The following is a 16,997-nucleotide window of genomic DNA, read 5'->3' as shown; positions in this document are numbered from 1 at the left end:
TCCGACCACGGAGAACAGACTCCCATTCCTGACACTCAGCTTGCAGACCTTGTCCCCGCAGCTGCGTGTGCACAGATACGGACCATGAGCTGCACATCGCGCTCACGCTTAAAGTTGTAAGGGTTGTTTTAACGCTGTTTTTAAAACCTACAAGAACAGCGAGTGGAATAACATAAAGACGGTTTCTTGGCTGCCCAGCCTCCCCGGCTCCAACAGGCCTGTCCTCGTCCAGGACGGCCAGTTACCCATCTTGACTTCCTCCCCTGGCACCGCGGGTAGGCTCCAGGGCACTGAGAAAACAGCCTGTCTGGCCTGCGCCTTTGCTGCTGTCTTTGCAAGATGCTCTGCCCCTCCCGTCGCTGCAGCCACGGCCCCCCAGCCCAGCCACCGAGCCCCTGGAGCCTCGCCTGAGAGGGTGGGCTACAAAGTCCCCACGCAGATCCCAGCACCCTTGGGAAGCCCTAGAAGCAGGAGCACCAAAGCGGGAAGCAGAACTCCAGGCACCCAAGCAGCCAGCACACTGGCAGGCCTCCAGCCCCTCAGGCCCACACGGGATGTCCCGCGTCCCCTGCAGGCTCGCCAATGGCACTTCTGTGGCTCCACACGTGGGCCCTTGTCTTTCCCTCCCCGACACCCCAGACAGTGCATGTCCTCGCAAGGTGACAGGAACTGGCAGGTGAGGATGCAGGCTGTCCCCTTCATCGCAGGGGAAGATCTGACTCCCAGAAATAGCATGGGAGGAGTGCCCCACACACGCCCTGCACTGAGCCCAGCAGGTGCTAGTCACTCATTCAGTACCTACAGCCCTGGGGCCACTTAAGTGACCTCCTACCTTCCCAGCCCCCGCCTTCTGACATCAAAGTAAGTCATTAAGCATATGTTTCACCACTTTTCCACCTGGGGAATGTGTCAAAGTCACAGGCACCATGACTAGGGAGCCCGTGAACAGGGTTAGTACATCCTTGCTGGCCGCTGTCACCTTCCCTTGGGGGCTCACCTGGCAGTACCCCACACCTTGGTTGTGGCGCCCATAGGCCACCAGCACGTTGTACAGGGTCTTTTGTAAACAGGGATCCGCGCTCTTCCGGAATTTCACGTTGTCCGGGAAGGTCCTGTTCATATCTGCAGGGAAATTCACAACACAGGATTACCCAAGACTGGCCTGTGATGTAACCCTCATGTCTACCACAGGGGGCACCCCGAACGCCACCTGGCAGGTGTGAGCAAAGGTTTCGACCCTGGTCGCCCTTTGTGGACAAGCCCCTGCCACGTCCACGGTTGAGGCCACAGCAAAGGGAGTCAGGACTGAAGAGGAGGGTATCCCACCTCTCCTCACAGCCCCCGCCATGCAGCCTGTCTGCACCCCCCTCCCAACACCCCCCACCCCAGCCAGGGGGTTGTTTAACTCTAGGACCACAGGCAACACAAAACTGGAAAATCTTTCCAGTTGTGGAAAGGCAGAACACCCCGAGAATCCCTCAGAGACAAACGGCAAAACCGGACACTGAGAAGTGAATAAACTGTCTGCTCATCAGAACCTGCGTCCTCCTCACCGGCGCTGTGGGAACCTCCCGCGGACCTGACCCTGATTCTGTGAGCTAGCCCACACACGGGCAGAAGGGGGGAGGTGTGGGTGCATGACACAAGTACTTCTTTTTTCTGACCTAGTGACCCCACTTGGATTAGATTAGTGGTGTGTCTGCCGCTGGGCTATGGCTGATGACTGGAACGGACCCGCTGTGCAGGCCCCTCGGCCCCCACACAGCTTTCGGGCAGCGCTCCTGGGCCTCCCTCTGGTCTCCGAGCTGCACCTCTGCTTATAAAAGAACTGACCTAAGCAGAACAGGAAGTATTAGTGCCTCAAAGGACGTTATTTGCCATTGTGTGTTTGTTTACAAAAACTTTTTTTTCTTGGAATTCTAAATATCCCAAAAACTTAGAATCCACCAGGAGTTTAGTGGTGTTTTGGTTTTGGTTTTCTTGTTTGTTTTTTTTACTAATTCAGACTCTGAGTGACCAGTCCCAAGCCCATTCTCATTCTTACCCTTGATTAGATGTTTTGAAATTTTTCCCCGGGACAGCCCCTCCTTCCCGCCTCAGAGGTGGGTGGGACAGGGACGTCCAGTCTGCTCATGCACCCTATGAATGCTCCACTGCGCTGTCCCTGCAGAGCAATTTCTCCAGACCCCTCAAGAAAACAGACAGAACGACGATGGTCCAGCAGGTCCGCTGCTGGGCACATGCCAAGAGACTGGAAAGCAGGGACTCAGAGAAATCTCCGTGTAGCCATGCTCGTAACAGCAAACCCACAAAAGGAGAGGCAGCGACCCCAGCGCCCATCAGCGGAGAACAGAACAGGCCAACAAAACAGGGTCTGTCCGCACAGCCAACAGGACCCGGCCCTGAAAAGGAAGCATTCTGACGCCTGTTGCCATGTGGATGTGCCTCCAGGGCCCCTCACCAGGGTAAGCGAGCCAGACACGACGGGTGGTGGGCCGGGGGCTGGGGAGAGGCTGACACTTCATGGGGACGGGGTTTCGGTTTGGGAAGGTGGAACAGTAAATTCTATTATGCATGTTTTACCACAATAAGACATTTTTATCCAAAAACACCGGCATTAAAACAGAGCCTTTCAGTTCATTTTTCAAACCAACAGCAACACTCTGTTTTCCTTGACACACGTGGCCTCTGCGCAAGGGACCCCCTCCCCAGGCTGGGGACACTCCCCAGTCTCACCGCCAACAGGGAGTCCCACCTCTCAGCTTTAATTATTTTATATTTAAGGGTGTATTTCTCAAAAGCAAAATCAGACGGTCAGTCACACTTCCTAAGAATCTAAATTATTCAGTTTATAAGGGTTAAACGTTTGTTTTGAGCACTTGGAACATCTAAGAGCTCGTGAGTCTGTGTGGTCACTGAGAGTGCCTGGAGCACCGTCGGCACCCAGAGCTCGACACCAGCCACACATCCCCACGTGTGTCCCTAAGTCCCAGGGCGCTGCCATCAGCACAAAGCCCTCCCAGCGATTACCCTCCGGTCACGACTGCCGGCTCAGAGCCTGCAGCAAGGTCTTCTTGCAGAAACCGGCCCTGCCCTTGCCCCTGCCCTTGCCCCTGACCTTCCCAGCTGGCTGGCGTCTAGTGTTTGCCGAATCAGTGAAAAACACTGTTCTCCCCTCACGAATGTTCAAGGTTTGATTTTCCCTTAAGAAAAATAAAATTCCAAATTAAAAGCAGTGGGCAATCTGTAACAGCGCAAGTTCCCTCCTGGGGTCTGCGTGCCCCCCGCGCCCGCCCGCGACTCACCTGTCCGGATGGCCTCCTCCAGCCTGCCGCTGCACTCTCCCTGCAGTAGCCGGTGGTAATAGCCGGGGTTCTGGTCCATCCGGGCCTGGGCTCCGCTCACCCCCATCCAGACGTGGGCCCGGTGCTCCAGGGGGACACCTTTCCGGATATAGCGCTTCACTGAGATGGAAAGCAGGGGCTGCAGTCAGGGACAGACCAGCGTGGCCTGGGGTCAGAGCCTGGCAGAGCCTGACAGCAAAGGGCACGACCTCAATGCTTTCGCCTGGCTTCTCCCATGTCAAACATGAGAAGAGCAGAACTTTGCACATGCCCACCCAGATGGCTGCGTGCACTCCTTGCAGACCGTTCTCCTGCACGGGGCAGCCCCCCCACCCCCACCCCGGCCCCCGTCCTCCCTCACCGTCAGCACACCGTGCAGGGGCAGCGGGCCGGGCCCCTGGGGCCAGGATCAGTCACTGCAGCCCAGGGCGGCCCCACAAGCTCCACACACAGGAGATACCCGGAAGGCCGGAGGCACAGAAGCTGCACCAAGTGAGGGGACATGAGGCAGGAAGCAGAAGCGAGGGCCAGAGGGACAGCTGTGGGCAGGGACAGAGGCGCTGGTGCATGGTCCAGCCCTGGAGGTGACAAGGGACTGCAGGGTCCCAGGCTGGGAGCCTGTGTGACCCCCTGGCGGGGGGCTCAGCGGCCGGTGTTTGTGTCCTGTTCTGCACTTGACTTGTGTCAGTGGAGAGCTACTTCCTTTGGGAGGGATATTTTACTGAAAATAAATACATGAGAAAGGAATCATCGATTGTCTAGCGACCATAGAAACACGTAGGAAAAGAAGCCAAGAACCACAAGCTACCTTAGGTAACAACTTGCTCGCTCGTTTCCCAGGTAAACAGGAAAGATTTGTGAGACGATGTTCAAGCAAATTACAGGAAGCCAGGGGTGCAACACCATGCTTTTAATGACCTCAGTTTAACCCTCAAAACTGTTCATCGAAGGAAATACTCAAAGCTTTATTATTTTCCTTCCATATTACATTACAAATACCATTTTTATTTTCTTTTTTAATGTTTATTTTATTTTTGAGACAGAGACAGAGCAAGAGCGGAGGAGGGGCAGAGAGAGAGGGAGACACAGAATCCAAAGCAGGCTCCAGGCTCCGAGCTCTCGGCACAGAGCCCGACGCGGGGCTTGAACTCACAAACCGGGAGATCACGACCTGAGCTGAAGTCGAACGCTTAACCATTGGAGCCCCCCAGGCGCCCCACAATACCATTTTTAAAAAAAGAAATGCATTAGGGGTGCCTGGGTGGCTCAGTTGGTTGAGCATCCGACTTAAGCTCAGGTCATGATGTCACAGCTCGTGAGTTCGAGCCCCGCATCGGGCTCTGTGCCGACAGCTCGGAGCCTGGAGCCTACTTTGGATTCTGTGTCTTCCTCCCTCTCTCTCTCTACCCTCTTCTGCTCATGCTCTGTCTCTGTCTCAAAAAATAAACAAACATTAAAAAAAATGCATTTTAAGAAAAAACAAAAGGCCATACAAAGAAAGTCCACGATCTGCTACAAGGAGAAAAGCATCTGTGGCGCCAGCTGCATATCACAAAAAACCGTGGCAGGAAGAGCCGCCACGGAAAGCACTGATAAAGCTCCGCTAACTCGCAGTCTGCGCTAACCCACCACGGATGCGGCCTCAGCGGAAGCTTCCAGAGGGCGCATGAGGGCAGGAAAGGCCCAGCAGTTGTGTGCGGGATGAGGGGCGGAAGCCACAGGGAGTAGAGACCCTCTGGGGCGTCCCCACGCTGGTGAGGTCACGCGAACCAAGGACACTAGCCACTGGGGCCGCCTTGACTCCAGCCTGTCACGCTTTCCGCCGGAGCCGGCAGGGGTCTCCGGCCGCAGGGAGCCAGGCAGATGCTGTGGCCACCCCCGGGGGCCAGTCCGCGGCCAGGGATGCCTAACTTGAAGACGTGCAAAGGGGGGACACGCAGACCCCAGGCTGCCTCCAGCACAACTGACGCCTGGAACCACAACAATCCCCAGGGGGACCAGAGGAGCCGCCGAGTCAGGGGCTCACCTCCGACCTCAGGCCCCACTCGCAGGCAGCGGAGCATAAGGAAACTCCAGAAATAACCACAGGAGCAGAGCTGACTGCGTTTCAACAGCGTCGCAAAGGAAAGTCTTGCGGGCAGAAGGGGCAAAACAGTCTTTCCGATGAAGGCTCAAAACAGGGCACGAGGGAACCGGGTCACTGCGGGCGGAGCTCGGCCATGGGGGTGGGGGGGTGAGACCCACACTCGGCTCCAAGCCCACAACCCTGCTTCAGGAAAGCCTCAGTGCTCACAGGTGCTTGCACGGCTGTTTATACCATCGGCTCAAAGGTCCTGCAGCTGCCGAACGTGGTCCCGGAGAGCGAGGTGTTCCTCAGCAAGGAGGGAAGAAGGACGGGATCCCCCAGATCAGGGCACAGGGGGAGCCAGCCTCACAGGCCTGGGGCCGTGGGGCCCGCTGGCAGGACACTCTCAGAGGCCCCAGCGCCCAGGCGGCGCACGGGGCCCATAGGGGCAGCAGGAGCAAGTGTTTAAGGACATGGGCTGGTTTCAGTCTTGAGGGGACACGAACCTCCCCATGAACTCACAGAAGTATAACTAGTAAGAGCGTATTTCACTACAAATTAAATTTGTAAATAGAAAAAAAAGGCACCTGTAAGATGCTTAAACGCCTCACTGGAGTCGGACACTGGGTTCTACTGGGACCCGCAGGTCCCGCCTGGCAGAGGCCTCAGTTTCCTCGTCAGACGGGGGTGAAGCACGGGGCCCCGGCCTGAGATCCAGGTGGCCGGCCTGAGATCCAGGTGGCCGAGGAGGCTGAGCTGTGTCAACAGCTTCCAGGGACAAAGGCTGTTGCCACTGACCCCTTCCTCAGGACAGGACTTGTCCGGCAGCATTCCTGACCTTGGGAAGATGAGGGGGGCATCTCTTTAAACAAGGTGGACCCCAGACAAATCACTTCCAACTGTCTGTCCCAACAAAGTTAAGCAAATCCCTGTATTTATTGGTATTTGCCTTTGGAAAGAGGTGTTTGCAACTTAATTCTAACTTAGATGCTGCTGACATTTGCAGCTACCAGGAAAGAGCTGAGACCCTGCAGAAGGCAGTTCAGCATCCGCCCTCAGACGGGACGTGAGCTGGAGCAATGGCTGGGCCAGGGCAGGACTGAATTCGTTTTTCTAGGCTACGGGAGAAGGATCGACCTGTCTCACGTGCTCCTGGTGGGTATTTGCTATGGACAAAAAAGGAAACAAAGAGGAAACACTGGTTGTGTCCACATGTGGCAGAATCGGGCCAGTGAGTTCTGGTGGCCACCTAGAGACGTGCTGATGCCAAGATTCGGAGGTGACCATGTTATTGGTGACAGGAAGGCAGGCATCTAGACAAAAGTCCCCCAAAACAGAAAACTACACAGGACAACGAAGCAACAAGACCCGGTCACTGAGGTCACAGAACGATGCCCACCAAGGCCCTTCCCCCCTGGGATGTCATGGTCCCTGCAGGACAGTCAGCTGAGTGTGACTACAGAACTGGACTCTCATTTCTGGAATAACTCATCCACTCCTGTCTGTGCCACACAGCCACTCCCACAGAGCCGTGCAGGTGCTGACAGGCTCCCCGACCGTCCTGCCCCGAAACCACACCAGCACCAGCCACGACACCCGGGGCCACTGAACCCTATGAACCACACACCTCTTACAGACTGACCTGTGCTTCTGTTTCCTGAGGGAACACCAGGCTGCCCTCCCCCAGGCCCGAGGCTCATCGCAAAGCTGACACTCTGGCTTCCAAACCTGTTTTGCCCCTCTCTTTACCACAGTCACAGTCTGTTATGTAAGTCAAGGAAATGTTAAAACAAAAAGAGAATTCTTTCAGTAAACCAAACTGAAATTCTTAGAGCTCACAGACACCAGTGCTCAAAGAAAGTAGGAGCAGAAACCAGATAAGACCTTTGAACCAGGGAAGACAACTGGAAAAGACAGGAAGGGTGAGCATCTGGAAGGTTCTGCACGCTGAACAGAACAGATGCCGGAAAAGAGACACTTGGCGCCACATGCAGCTTAGGACAGAGATGCTGAGGGTTCTCCAAAGGGAAGGACAGGGAAAGGCTAGAACCAGATGGTAACACCACAGACAGGGCCACTGAGGCGCACGCACGTCTTAGTGACTGCGTGCTACCAGCCTCCGGGTCCAGGGTCAGCCACGGGAGGCTTCTCCCGAGTTCCCGCCAACTCCCGGCCTGCGGGGCCAGCCGCCACATTTGCACACGTGCGTGGGAGGCGCACGGTGCTATCAGCAATGGCCGCTGCCTGAACCAACAGCTGGGCCAGGAGGAGAGCCCCTGGTACTTCATGTGATGCAGATTTTCACTATGGATCCAAATTAGCTTTACTTTTATACACTTGTATTTTTTAAAAACAAAAGACCAATCAACTCTTAAGAATAAACACAAAGGAGAATAAAGGCAGACACGCCGATGGAAACAGAGGCGACGCAGGGATGGGCGCTGGGGGATGATCCCTGCAGGGAGCGCACAGGGCGCTGGCGGCATCCAAGGTCTGCCTGGCAACAGGGGACCAGCCTGAGGCCCCTCCCGGCCCTTGGGACTGTGTGAACTGCTAGTTCACCTGAGTCGCTCCTGAACACTCCCCCAGCAGTAACAGCCCCGAGGAGGGCCCCTGGTCAAGGGAGAGGCAGGTGGGTGGTGGGGCCCAGAGTTGAGAAAGAGCCTCTCTCCCTCCTCCCTGAGCGCCCCACCCCCAAGATCAACCTGTCCCCACCAACCCTGCGCAACTGCACTATGTACTGGGGCCGCTCTGGGCCTTAGTTCACCAACCCCTTTAAAAGCAAAACTTGACCTTGTCACACCCTCTTGCTTAAAAACCCTTTTACTGGAGCCCCTGGGTGGCTCAGTCAGTCGAGCGTCCACCCAACATTTAATTTCGGCTCAGGTCATGATCCCAGGATTGTGGGATGCAGCCCCACATCAGCACGCTTGGGATTCTCTCTCTCCTTCTGACTCTTTACCCCACCTGAACTCGAGCTCTCTGTCTCTCTCTCTCTCTCTCTCTCTCTCTCTCTCTCTCAAAAGTGAATTAAAAAAAAACAAAAAACTCTTACAGCTGGCCTCTCTGCCCAGTCATGTGATGGAGCCCTGGGCCCAAGACCAGAACGCTCTCATTACGTCCCCTCTACCAGTCACACAGCTCTGTCCCTGCCGCTGACCTCTGCCCTCACCGTTCTTGGTCACCAAAGCCCTATCTCAGAAAGCCCTACCCTTATCTTGAGTCCCGGAAGCATACACCTCCCAAGGGCCTCACCACATTCGGGCAGGTCCCCACCGGCTCCTTATCTGCGGCCTGGGGAAAACACTCCATTCATTCAACAAACGTTGAAGCAAGTGTAGAGGCCAACGCTGGGGCAGGGAGGGGAATGTGATTCCCAGAGGAAAGCAAACCACACCAGAAACCAGACGAGCAGCCAGAGGTCAACACAGGCGGGACAGGGCAGGGGCCGGCTTCTGTGGCGGTGTGGAAGCCTGCCCTCCCAGACCCGCAGGAGGGAGAGCGCCAGGGAGGGCAGGCCTGGAGGAGGCGCCAGGCCCACAGAGAGCTGGGCTGGGAAGGCCACCGGGCAGGGGCTTCCGCGCTGAGGCAGGGGGGGGGGGGGGGGGGGGTGGGACGGAGACCCCGCCCCTCAGAACCAGCTCTGGCCGGTCCGCGGCCTCCGACCCACCTGTACCGCTCTTCTGGACACCTCCGCCCCCCTTCAAAAGTTTGGACCATTTCATCGCTCTTCTAGTGAGTATCACCAGGTAGGCGGAAAAAAACTCCTCATAAGCTGCATAATCAAAGTCTTCGGGCCTTTCAAACCCGTACGGATCGATCCTGCAACGAGAAGAAAAGGAACCTGTAAGCCCTAAATAAAGTTTCGCGCGCGCACTGGGTCCCCGCGGGGACGAGGCCGCGTGCGCGCGTGGGGGTGGCGACGCGACGGGAACCGCGACCGACCCAAGTGCGGGGGGGGGCGCGCCCCGGCCCTCCCCGCCGCTCCCCACCCACTCGCACCCCACAACCCAGGTCCCCATCCCGCACCCCACACCCCAGGCTGGGCGAGGCGCGCCCCGGCCCCCACGCGCCCACCTGGGGACCCGGTCCCGGGGGCGCCCCGCAGGCTCCATGCCGGGAGGGCGGGGAGGGGGCGCCCGGGGGCGCGGGGACCGCGGGCTGCACGCCGAGGGGTACGAGTCTCCCTCCCTGGACCGGAGCGCGTGTCCTTCCGCCGGGCCGCCGGGCCCGGAGGCGGGGCGGGGGGCGGGGCCCGAGGGATGAGCAGCGGGAGGGAGAGGGGCGGGGCTGCACCTGCTCCCGCGGCCCCCGCGGAGGGCGGTGTCCGGAGCTGCTGGAGCTGGGAGCGTGGGAGGTGTTAAGCCCGGAGGGAGGGGTGCGGGATGGGAGGCTGAGGTCGGGGTCAGGGGACCACGGGAGGCGGTCTGGAGCGCAAGGTGTGCGCCCCGCCCACCCCCACCCCCCAGGCTGGCTGGGTGGGTGGGCGGCATTTCCCGGTCACTCCCTTCAGGCCTCCCGGGCTTTGAGCAAAGGTGGGAGATAGAGTTGAGGTTCTCCTGAGATATCTTCAAACTTCAGTGCCTGGCCGGTCCGAAGGTCAGAGCTCTGACCTATGAGCCCTATTTTAATTTTTCTTGTGCTGGAAAAGAGCAAGTCTTACTTTTCACTTGTTTTTTTCAGTCTTCACTTCAGACCTGAGAACAGCGTATAATCCCTGCACCCAGCTGGGGACCTGCCCTGTTCCTTCCTGCCTCCCCAAACCCGGCTGGGGAGGGGGTCCCGGGTTCCAGTCCTGCCCTGACTGCCTGGGAAAGCCCCCACCCTGCCAGGGGTCACATGGTCACGGGAACTGGCTGGCTGTGCACCACCCTGCAGGATGGTCATCTGGGGTGACTGGGGGTTCACAGCTCAGGGGGCGCCCCCACAGGAGGCAGAACGGGGGGGTTCCCTATTCAGCCACCCCTCCAATAACGTGTTCAGAATCTTGGGCGTGTGAGTCAAGGCCAGGTGCTGTCTGCAATCTTGTTCCTCAGGGCGAGGGGGAGGGGAGTCACCAGCAAAACTAAAGGCATCAAGGCACGCCCGGAGCAGTCCTGGTGCCCTGACGCCCTGAGCCCTGCAGGGGCAGCCCTGGGAGCCAGCACCATTACTCTCCTGAGATTTCAACACTGGGGCGTGAAAACCTTGTCAAATCAGGGAGACCACAGAAAATTTGCCAGAACTATGTTGTGAATTTTGGTTTACAAATGTGGTGAGAAAGTGGGTATTTAAGGTTCTTTGAATTTTGGATTTAAGGCACTTCGTAGCCTCAGCCCTCCTCACCCCAAGGGTCCTTTTTGAAACAATGAGCCCAAGCAGGAAGACGCTTTCTCTGAGCCCCAGAGCCCAGTCCACCTGTGACCAGCCCTGTCCGAGGAAATGCCTTTCTGGGGCACGTGTGTACTTTCTCGTGAGAAGTGCCTGTGGGCCACGCAGAGACGTGGCTGCGCCCCCCACACGTCTACCCAAGCTTTACTGGACCTGCGGGCAGCCGACACGGCTCGGAGCTGATCCATCCAGGGCTAAGCAGAGAGCCTGCAGAGGAGCCGGCAGGACCCCCCCCCCCCCACCCCCCGCCGCCAGCCATCATCAGGCTTCTGAGGACCCTGGGGGGCTGTAGGGAATTTAGGGTCCCCTGGACCTAACCGCAAAGGTCAGTTCTGCCAGCGTCCTGGTGCCACAGCTTAGTGCAGTGCCCTTTGTAAGCCCCCCCCCCCCCCGGTCCCTGCTCTGACCTCCTCGGGACACTCTCAACAAGGGTACTTTCTTGTGTGACATTCAAGTTGGCAGATGGGGTGACTTATCTTCACACCAACATGGGGTCTCCCCTGGCCCACGCCTTGCGCACCTGCTCATCTTCCTTTGGCGGGTTTCTCTCCCCACCTGGATGGCTGCTACCAGCCAAAGGGAAAGACTCCCTGAAGCCCCCCCACCCCCACCCTTCCAACTCTTCTCCGGGGCTAAACCCCGTTTCCTGCTTCCTGTTGCGAGGCCTACTAGCAAGCTGATGCTCCTGCCCCCACTTCTCTGGCACTCAGCACCCCCGCTTCCATCCCACCCAGCAGTCCCGGGACACGCCTGTCTCCTTGCCTGCAGGTTCCCCTCCTCTCTTGATGGGGGTCAGGATCCGGCCTCACTCCCTGCCACACACTTTCTCACAACTGCCTGAAGAGCAGCATGGCCTTGGCTCTGATGCCCCCGCAGGAAACCCAGGCCACAGGACACATGCACTTGGGCTTGAGCCTGATGGCGGTACCCCTGGCAGGTGTATTGGGGCCAGATGACACGGGAGGACCGGCATCCTGTGTGGGGGCAAGCGAGGTAAGAGCGGCCAGCCCAGGAAGTAGGGGAGGGAAGAGGATGAGGAGGCCCAGGTGGCCAGGACGGCAGCGGCCAGAGGGCAGGAAGCAGAGGGCTGCCGGCCCAGGGTCTGCCTGAGCCTCCCCTTGGGAACAGGAGGTAGTGCGCACTGTGCCCTCCAAGTACCTCCGTCCACATGCCCAGGGCTGAGTTCCCTGGGCACCCTCCCTGCCAGAAGCCTTCCCTCAGAGCTGGCAGCCAGAGCGCTGAGCCGTCCTCCCTGGAGACCGTGCAGGCTGTCACTCGCCAGGTACCACCATGGCCCCCTGCCACGTCCCCAAGTTTCTGTGCAGGCCGAGCCTCAGCAGGGGAGGTGGGTGGACACCCCGGCGACACTGCCCAGACGGAGACCCTGACCCAGAGAGCGGCCGTGGGAGCCTGAGGCTGCATTTCTGCCGAGCCCCGGATGTGGGTGCTGGTCCCCAGCCGGGGCCTGTACCACAGCGTGACCCCACATTCAGCGAGGGCTGCGGGGGTCGACTGATTCAGTTGAAAAGAGCTGGAGAGACGTGACCACCAGATGCAACATGGCCACACCCGGGAAGACCCTGCGGTGGCGGGGGTGGGGGCGGGGGGCGAGACTGGGCGAGGACTGGGAGGCAGACGGACAAGGGAACATTAGTGACGCTGGTGTGTCCCGGTAGTGAGGTGGTGTGTGTGTGTGTGCACACGCATGTGTGTGTGTGTATTACTGGGGGCTGACACAGCTGAGCCCTGGGAAACAGTGGAGGTTAACACGCCCCCTGTGTGTCCTGCTAAAGAGATCCCCACGGGGAGCCCTCTCCTGGGGTGCAGGTGAGACTTGGGGTCCCCTGCTTATCCGGGACCAGCCAGACTCTGCCCCCTACACCCCTCCTTTGCTCCAGCAGTAATGAGCTGGACTGTTTTCGCCTTGCAGGGCGGGTCGGCTCCCACCGCTGAGCCTGCGGGCCACCAGCCCGCTGTCTCACCTACCTTACTGTGCCCCGTGAAGCAAGCCTCCCATGGCCTAGCTCCAGAGAAGCTTCCAGACCTCACTATGGCAGTAGCCCCATCCCTTTGAATTAAAGTACTAAGTCCAGATATGTTTTCTATTTGACTAAAGAAGAGTATTGATGGGTAAAATAATATGAGGTTTGGAGTTGGCATTAGATTCATTCCAGAAGAGAGAAAAAAGATGGGCGAATGGAGTCATGGCCGAACCAGGAAGCTGGGCACTGGGTACACGGAGCGGTTTTCCGTTCTGAAAGTTTCCATAATACAGTGTGTAACCAGTAAAGCAGTAATGCCCTCCCCACAGGGGGCAGAACTGGCCCTGCGGCCTTGGCCCCCCACCAGCCCACTGTGGCCTGCTCGGAGGTCAGTGCACCGCCAGCCACCTGGAGGATCCTGAGGCTCTCACATCTGCCGTCCCCATGAAGCCAGAAGGGACATGTGCAGATATTATCAGAGAGGCGGGGTGCTATGGGGTCTCCAGTGACCCCATGAAATGCCCACAACTCTGAGTCTGAGCGGCCACCTTCCTGGAGCGAGTGTGGGGCCCTGTCCCAAGGTTACCGTCATCAGACACTACACATTCCTCCAGTCCCCGCAGGGGGGGTCCAGCCCAGGAGTGTGAGTGAAATCATTGCCTTGGGACAGCCCAGGTACACCAGGCTGCGGGGCCACTTGACAAGAGCCTTTCTCTTTGGGGAAATGTCACCCTCTCGAGACTGTCATGGGTGAAAATGCAGTCCCCCAGGCCATGCAGGTCCCCTGCTCAGTTTCTGGGGGTGTGACCCCGGCCAGGCTCGTCCTCTTGGACATGTCTCCTTCTCCCCAGCAGGAGCCGGAAGGGGCTCAGTCATTGCCTGGCGTGTGGACTGTGCTCAGCAAACCCCGGGCCTCTTGTTCCCGTCCCAGCCTCCCAGGCTCAGGTGCCTCACACTCGATTTCCTCCGAGGGCAGATTGTGAGTGCCCCGCAGGAAGTCACCCCAGACCCTTCAGTGATGTCCTCTGCAGAAGAAAAACAGGTTTTGGAAGAGGGCAGGTCCACTGAGCAGGGAGCCCTGCAATTATAGCCTGAGCTGGCGTTTCCAGTTCTTCCAGCACAGACGTGGAATGCAGCTGTTCTGTGGGCTCTGGGCATTGGAGAAACTCACGATTTGTTTTCAGAGATCATTTTGAGGGAGTGTTCCTTGTAAGCAAGTTTTATTTTGTAACAAGATTAAATGCACATTTTAAAGAACAAACACTGTGATACAACCTAATCTTACAAAACGCTCAGGGACGCTGCGGGAGGGGAGGCGCAGGAAGCACCCCGTCCCCAGGAAGCCAAGAAACCAGGGGTCCTGCCTCCACCTGCTCCACCAGACAGACGGACGAACAGACAGTCTCAGGAAGGGTGGGAGGGTACCAGGCTGGGACAGGCACACACTGTTGCTCGTCCCCAGCCTTCCTTCTCCTGTCCTCCCTTCTGTGCTAGAACCCCGTTTTTCTGCCGACGGAGCAGGCCTCTGTGACAAAGAACCACAGCCCGGCCGCTAGACAGCACCCGTGCTCACGTAGTCTTGGAGCCTGCAGGTCCGAGGGCTGGTTCCCAATGTGCCATTCTCCTGGGTGCGTGGACACCGTCTCCTGCCCGCGTCCTCACCTGCTTCCTCTGTGCGTCCTGACCTCCTCTTATTAGGACACCAGTCATGTGGGATCAGGGCTACCGACTGACCTCGTTTTACCCTCACTTCTTTAAAGGCTGGATCTCCAAACGCAGTCACATTCAAAAATATTTCTACTGCTGAGAAATGAAAGCACTGACAACTCTGGGACTTCAGGGGCGCCTGGGGGGCTCAGCTGGGTGTCCGACTGTGGCTCAAGTCATGGTCACATGGTCCGTGAGTTCAAGCCCCGCGTCAGACTCTGTGCTGACAGCTCGGAGCCTGGAACTGCTTCGGATTCTGTGTCTCCCCCTCTCTCTCTCTGCCCCCATTCATGGTCTGACTCTCAAAAATGAATAAATGTTAAAAATAAATTTTTTTTTAAATAAAGACATGTTTATTTACATTTTATAAGGGGTCAAATCTAAAGTATAATAGGGGCACCTGGGTGGCTCACTAGGTTAAGCATCCGACTTCAGCTCAGGTATTAATCTCATACTCCATGCGTTTGAGCCCCACGTCGGGCTCTGTGCTGACAGCCTGGAGCCTGCTTGGGATTCTGTGTCTCCCTCTCTCTGCCCCTCCTCTGCTCATGCTTTGTCTCTCTCTGTCTCAAAAGTAAATAAAAACAGTAAAAAAAACAAACAAACTAGAAAACAAGGGCACCTGGGGGGGTCAGTCGGTTGAGCATCTGACTTCGGCTCAGGTCATGATCTCAAGGTTCGTGGGTTCGAGCCCCACGTCGGGCTGTGTGGTGACAGCTCAGAGCCTGGATCCTGCTTCGGATTCTGTGTCTGTCTCTCTCTGCCCCTCCCCCACTCTCTGTCTCTCAAAAATGAATAAACTTTTAAAAAATTTAAAAAAAAAAACAAAAGTTTGGGACCCTAGTGCAACAATAAAAAGACAATGTCCCAGATTCATGGCATGTAAGTTACACACCCAGAGACATACTGACACTTTCCTGTGAAAGTACACGTGCCAGGCACCAGCACGGGGCACACTTCCACTAACTCCGTGGTGGCTGTGTGGGTACACCTCAGAGGTGACAGGCTCCCTCATTTCAGCTGGCAATCCTATCCTGGACACACAGGAGACACTGTGACCCGGATTTCTGTGACCGGGAGGTGAGGAACTCTTCTCTGCTTGAGAATTTTTCTTGGGGAGGCTGTTCTGCAGGGAGAACAGCACGCGTCTCTGTGCTCTTCTCTCTGAAGTTTTCTAACAGCCCCTCAGCCCAGACGCACAGCAGCTGCCACGTTTCAGGACAGAGCCGTGGGGCTCACTGGGTCCAGAGCGGAGCATTGTGGGACCTGCCAGGGCCCGTGGGGGTGTCCCGGCATACAGAGGTAGGTATCGACCATCTGCACCTCCCTTCCCACCAGCAGAGCGTCCAGCAGAGTGTCCACAGTGACCCAAAGGGGCTGAATCACGAACAGGATACATAGGGAGGCGCTGCTCACAGAGGGAGTAAGCGAGCGGCCAGAGAGGCAAAGGTTCAGGAGGGTGTCTGTTTTTAGAGGCTCGATGACATTCCTCAGAGCCACCTCCAGGCCGGGCAGCTGGGCTGCTGACTGCTCAGGGCTGCGAGCTGTGAGCTGCCCCCATGCCCGGTGTGTGTGCTGTCTCTCCACCCCCGGACACGGATGCCAAGGCCCTGCACTGACCACCCCAACTCGTAAAATTGTGCTAAAATATACCTGACAAAGAACTTGACCTCTGAACCATCCATGAGGGAACAGACAGCTCAGTGGCCGTTAGCACACTCCCACTATTGTGCAGCCACCACCCTCTGTCACCAGGACTTTCTCATGTCCCCAGACCGAGTCTCTGACCCCGTGAACACACCTCCAGCCCCTGGCGCCCCTCCTGCTCTCCGCCACTGGGAATGGGGCTCCTCTAGGGGCCCCAGGGGAGTGGAGTCCCACAAGATTTGCCCTTCTGTGACAGGCTTGTTTCTGTGGACAGGTGGGTCCGAGCACCACCCCAGGCGGTTTTCAGTACTTCCAGCCCATTCAGTCTTTCTGTGGTGGGAGGTGCTGAGGACAGAGTCTAGCTGGTTCTCCTTCCCTCTGAGCCTGTCCGACAGGTTTCTGGCTGGGCTGCCTGGGGTGCGGAGAGGGAGCCTCTCTTCCTGGGGAAGGAAATGGGGATCAAACGTGCTCAGAGGCCCTGTGGGCAGCCGTGGGGTGGGAGGAAGTGGGACAGGAGCATGCCAGCAGGACGTGCCCTTTGCTAGAACCCCAGAAAAGGAAGCATATTTACAGAAGCCGGTGTCTGTGCACAGCCCCCTGGGTGGGTTTCCCAGGAGGGCGTCTACACCTGGGAGTGGGTTCCCCTCCCACAGCGAGTGTGTATGAGGACTGGGTCGCAAGCCGAGAGGGCTGACAGAATTTGGGGCGATGGAAGAGTGCCCCTCCCGGCCGCCCCCCCCCCCCCCCCGCCTGGGCCGAGGTTTCTCCTGAGAGCTGTCACCATGACAGGAAAACCTTCTGGTGGCACTGATGAGACTGTGGTCCTTCATGCAGGGGACACGTGGCGTGAGTGTCTCTGCACCTCACACCGTGAGCCCCTCC

General features: G+C 57.7%; 1 protein-coding gene and 1 long non-coding RNA gene across 5 annotated transcripts in view; one reads left to right on the top strand and one right to left on the bottom strand.

Moving 5' to 3' along the window:
- GRTP1 (growth hormone regulated TBC protein 1) overlaps nt 1-9,632 on the bottom strand; it is an 18,200-nt gene extending 8,568 nt beyond the window's left edge. The window contains exons 1-4 of one of the 2 annotated variants that reach the window (XM_040487017.1): nt 9,487-9,632; nt 9,080-9,231; nt 3,306-3,464; nt 998-1,122 (exon numbers count right to left, since the gene is read on the bottom strand). In XM_040487017.1, coding sequence (XP_040342951.1) covers nt 998-1,122; nt 3,306-3,464; nt 9,080-9,231; nt 9,487-9,524 — 474 coding nt within the window. In that variant the 5' untranslated portion in view covers nt 9,525-9,632. The remainder of the gene's footprint in view (nt 1-997; nt 1,123-3,305; nt 3,465-9,079; nt 9,232-9,486) is intronic. The other variant, XM_040487016.1, reaches the window with a different exon arrangement.
- On the top strand, nt 9,145-14,671 carry LOC121037682 (uncharacterized). Of its 3 annotated transcripts, XR_005793907.1 has the most exons (4): nt 9,145-9,255; nt 11,548-11,772; nt 14,256-14,389; nt 14,522-14,671. It is a non-coding gene; the product is annotated as an uncharacterized LOC121037682 (long non-coding RNA). The 3 variants fall into 3 exon arrangements; XR_005793908.1 differs by lacking the exon at nt 14,256-14,389; XR_005793909.1 differs by lacking the exons at nt 14,256-14,389; nt 14,522-14,671 and adding an exon at nt 13,613-14,249.
- Nucleotides 14,672-16,997: the final 2,326 nt, after the last annotated feature.

The sequence above is a fragment of the Herpailurus yagouaroundi genome, unplaced genomic scaffold (genome assembly GCF_014898765.1).
Source record: "Herpailurus yagouaroundi ecotype Mexico unplaced genomic scaffold, PumYag 164, whole genome shotgun sequence".
Classification (NCBI taxonomy): Eukaryota; Metazoa; Chordata; class Mammalia; order Carnivora; family Felidae; genus Herpailurus; species Herpailurus yagouaroundi.
The sequence above is the reverse complement of the archived record's forward strand: the minus strand, read 5'-3'. Positions and strand labels throughout refer to the sequence as shown.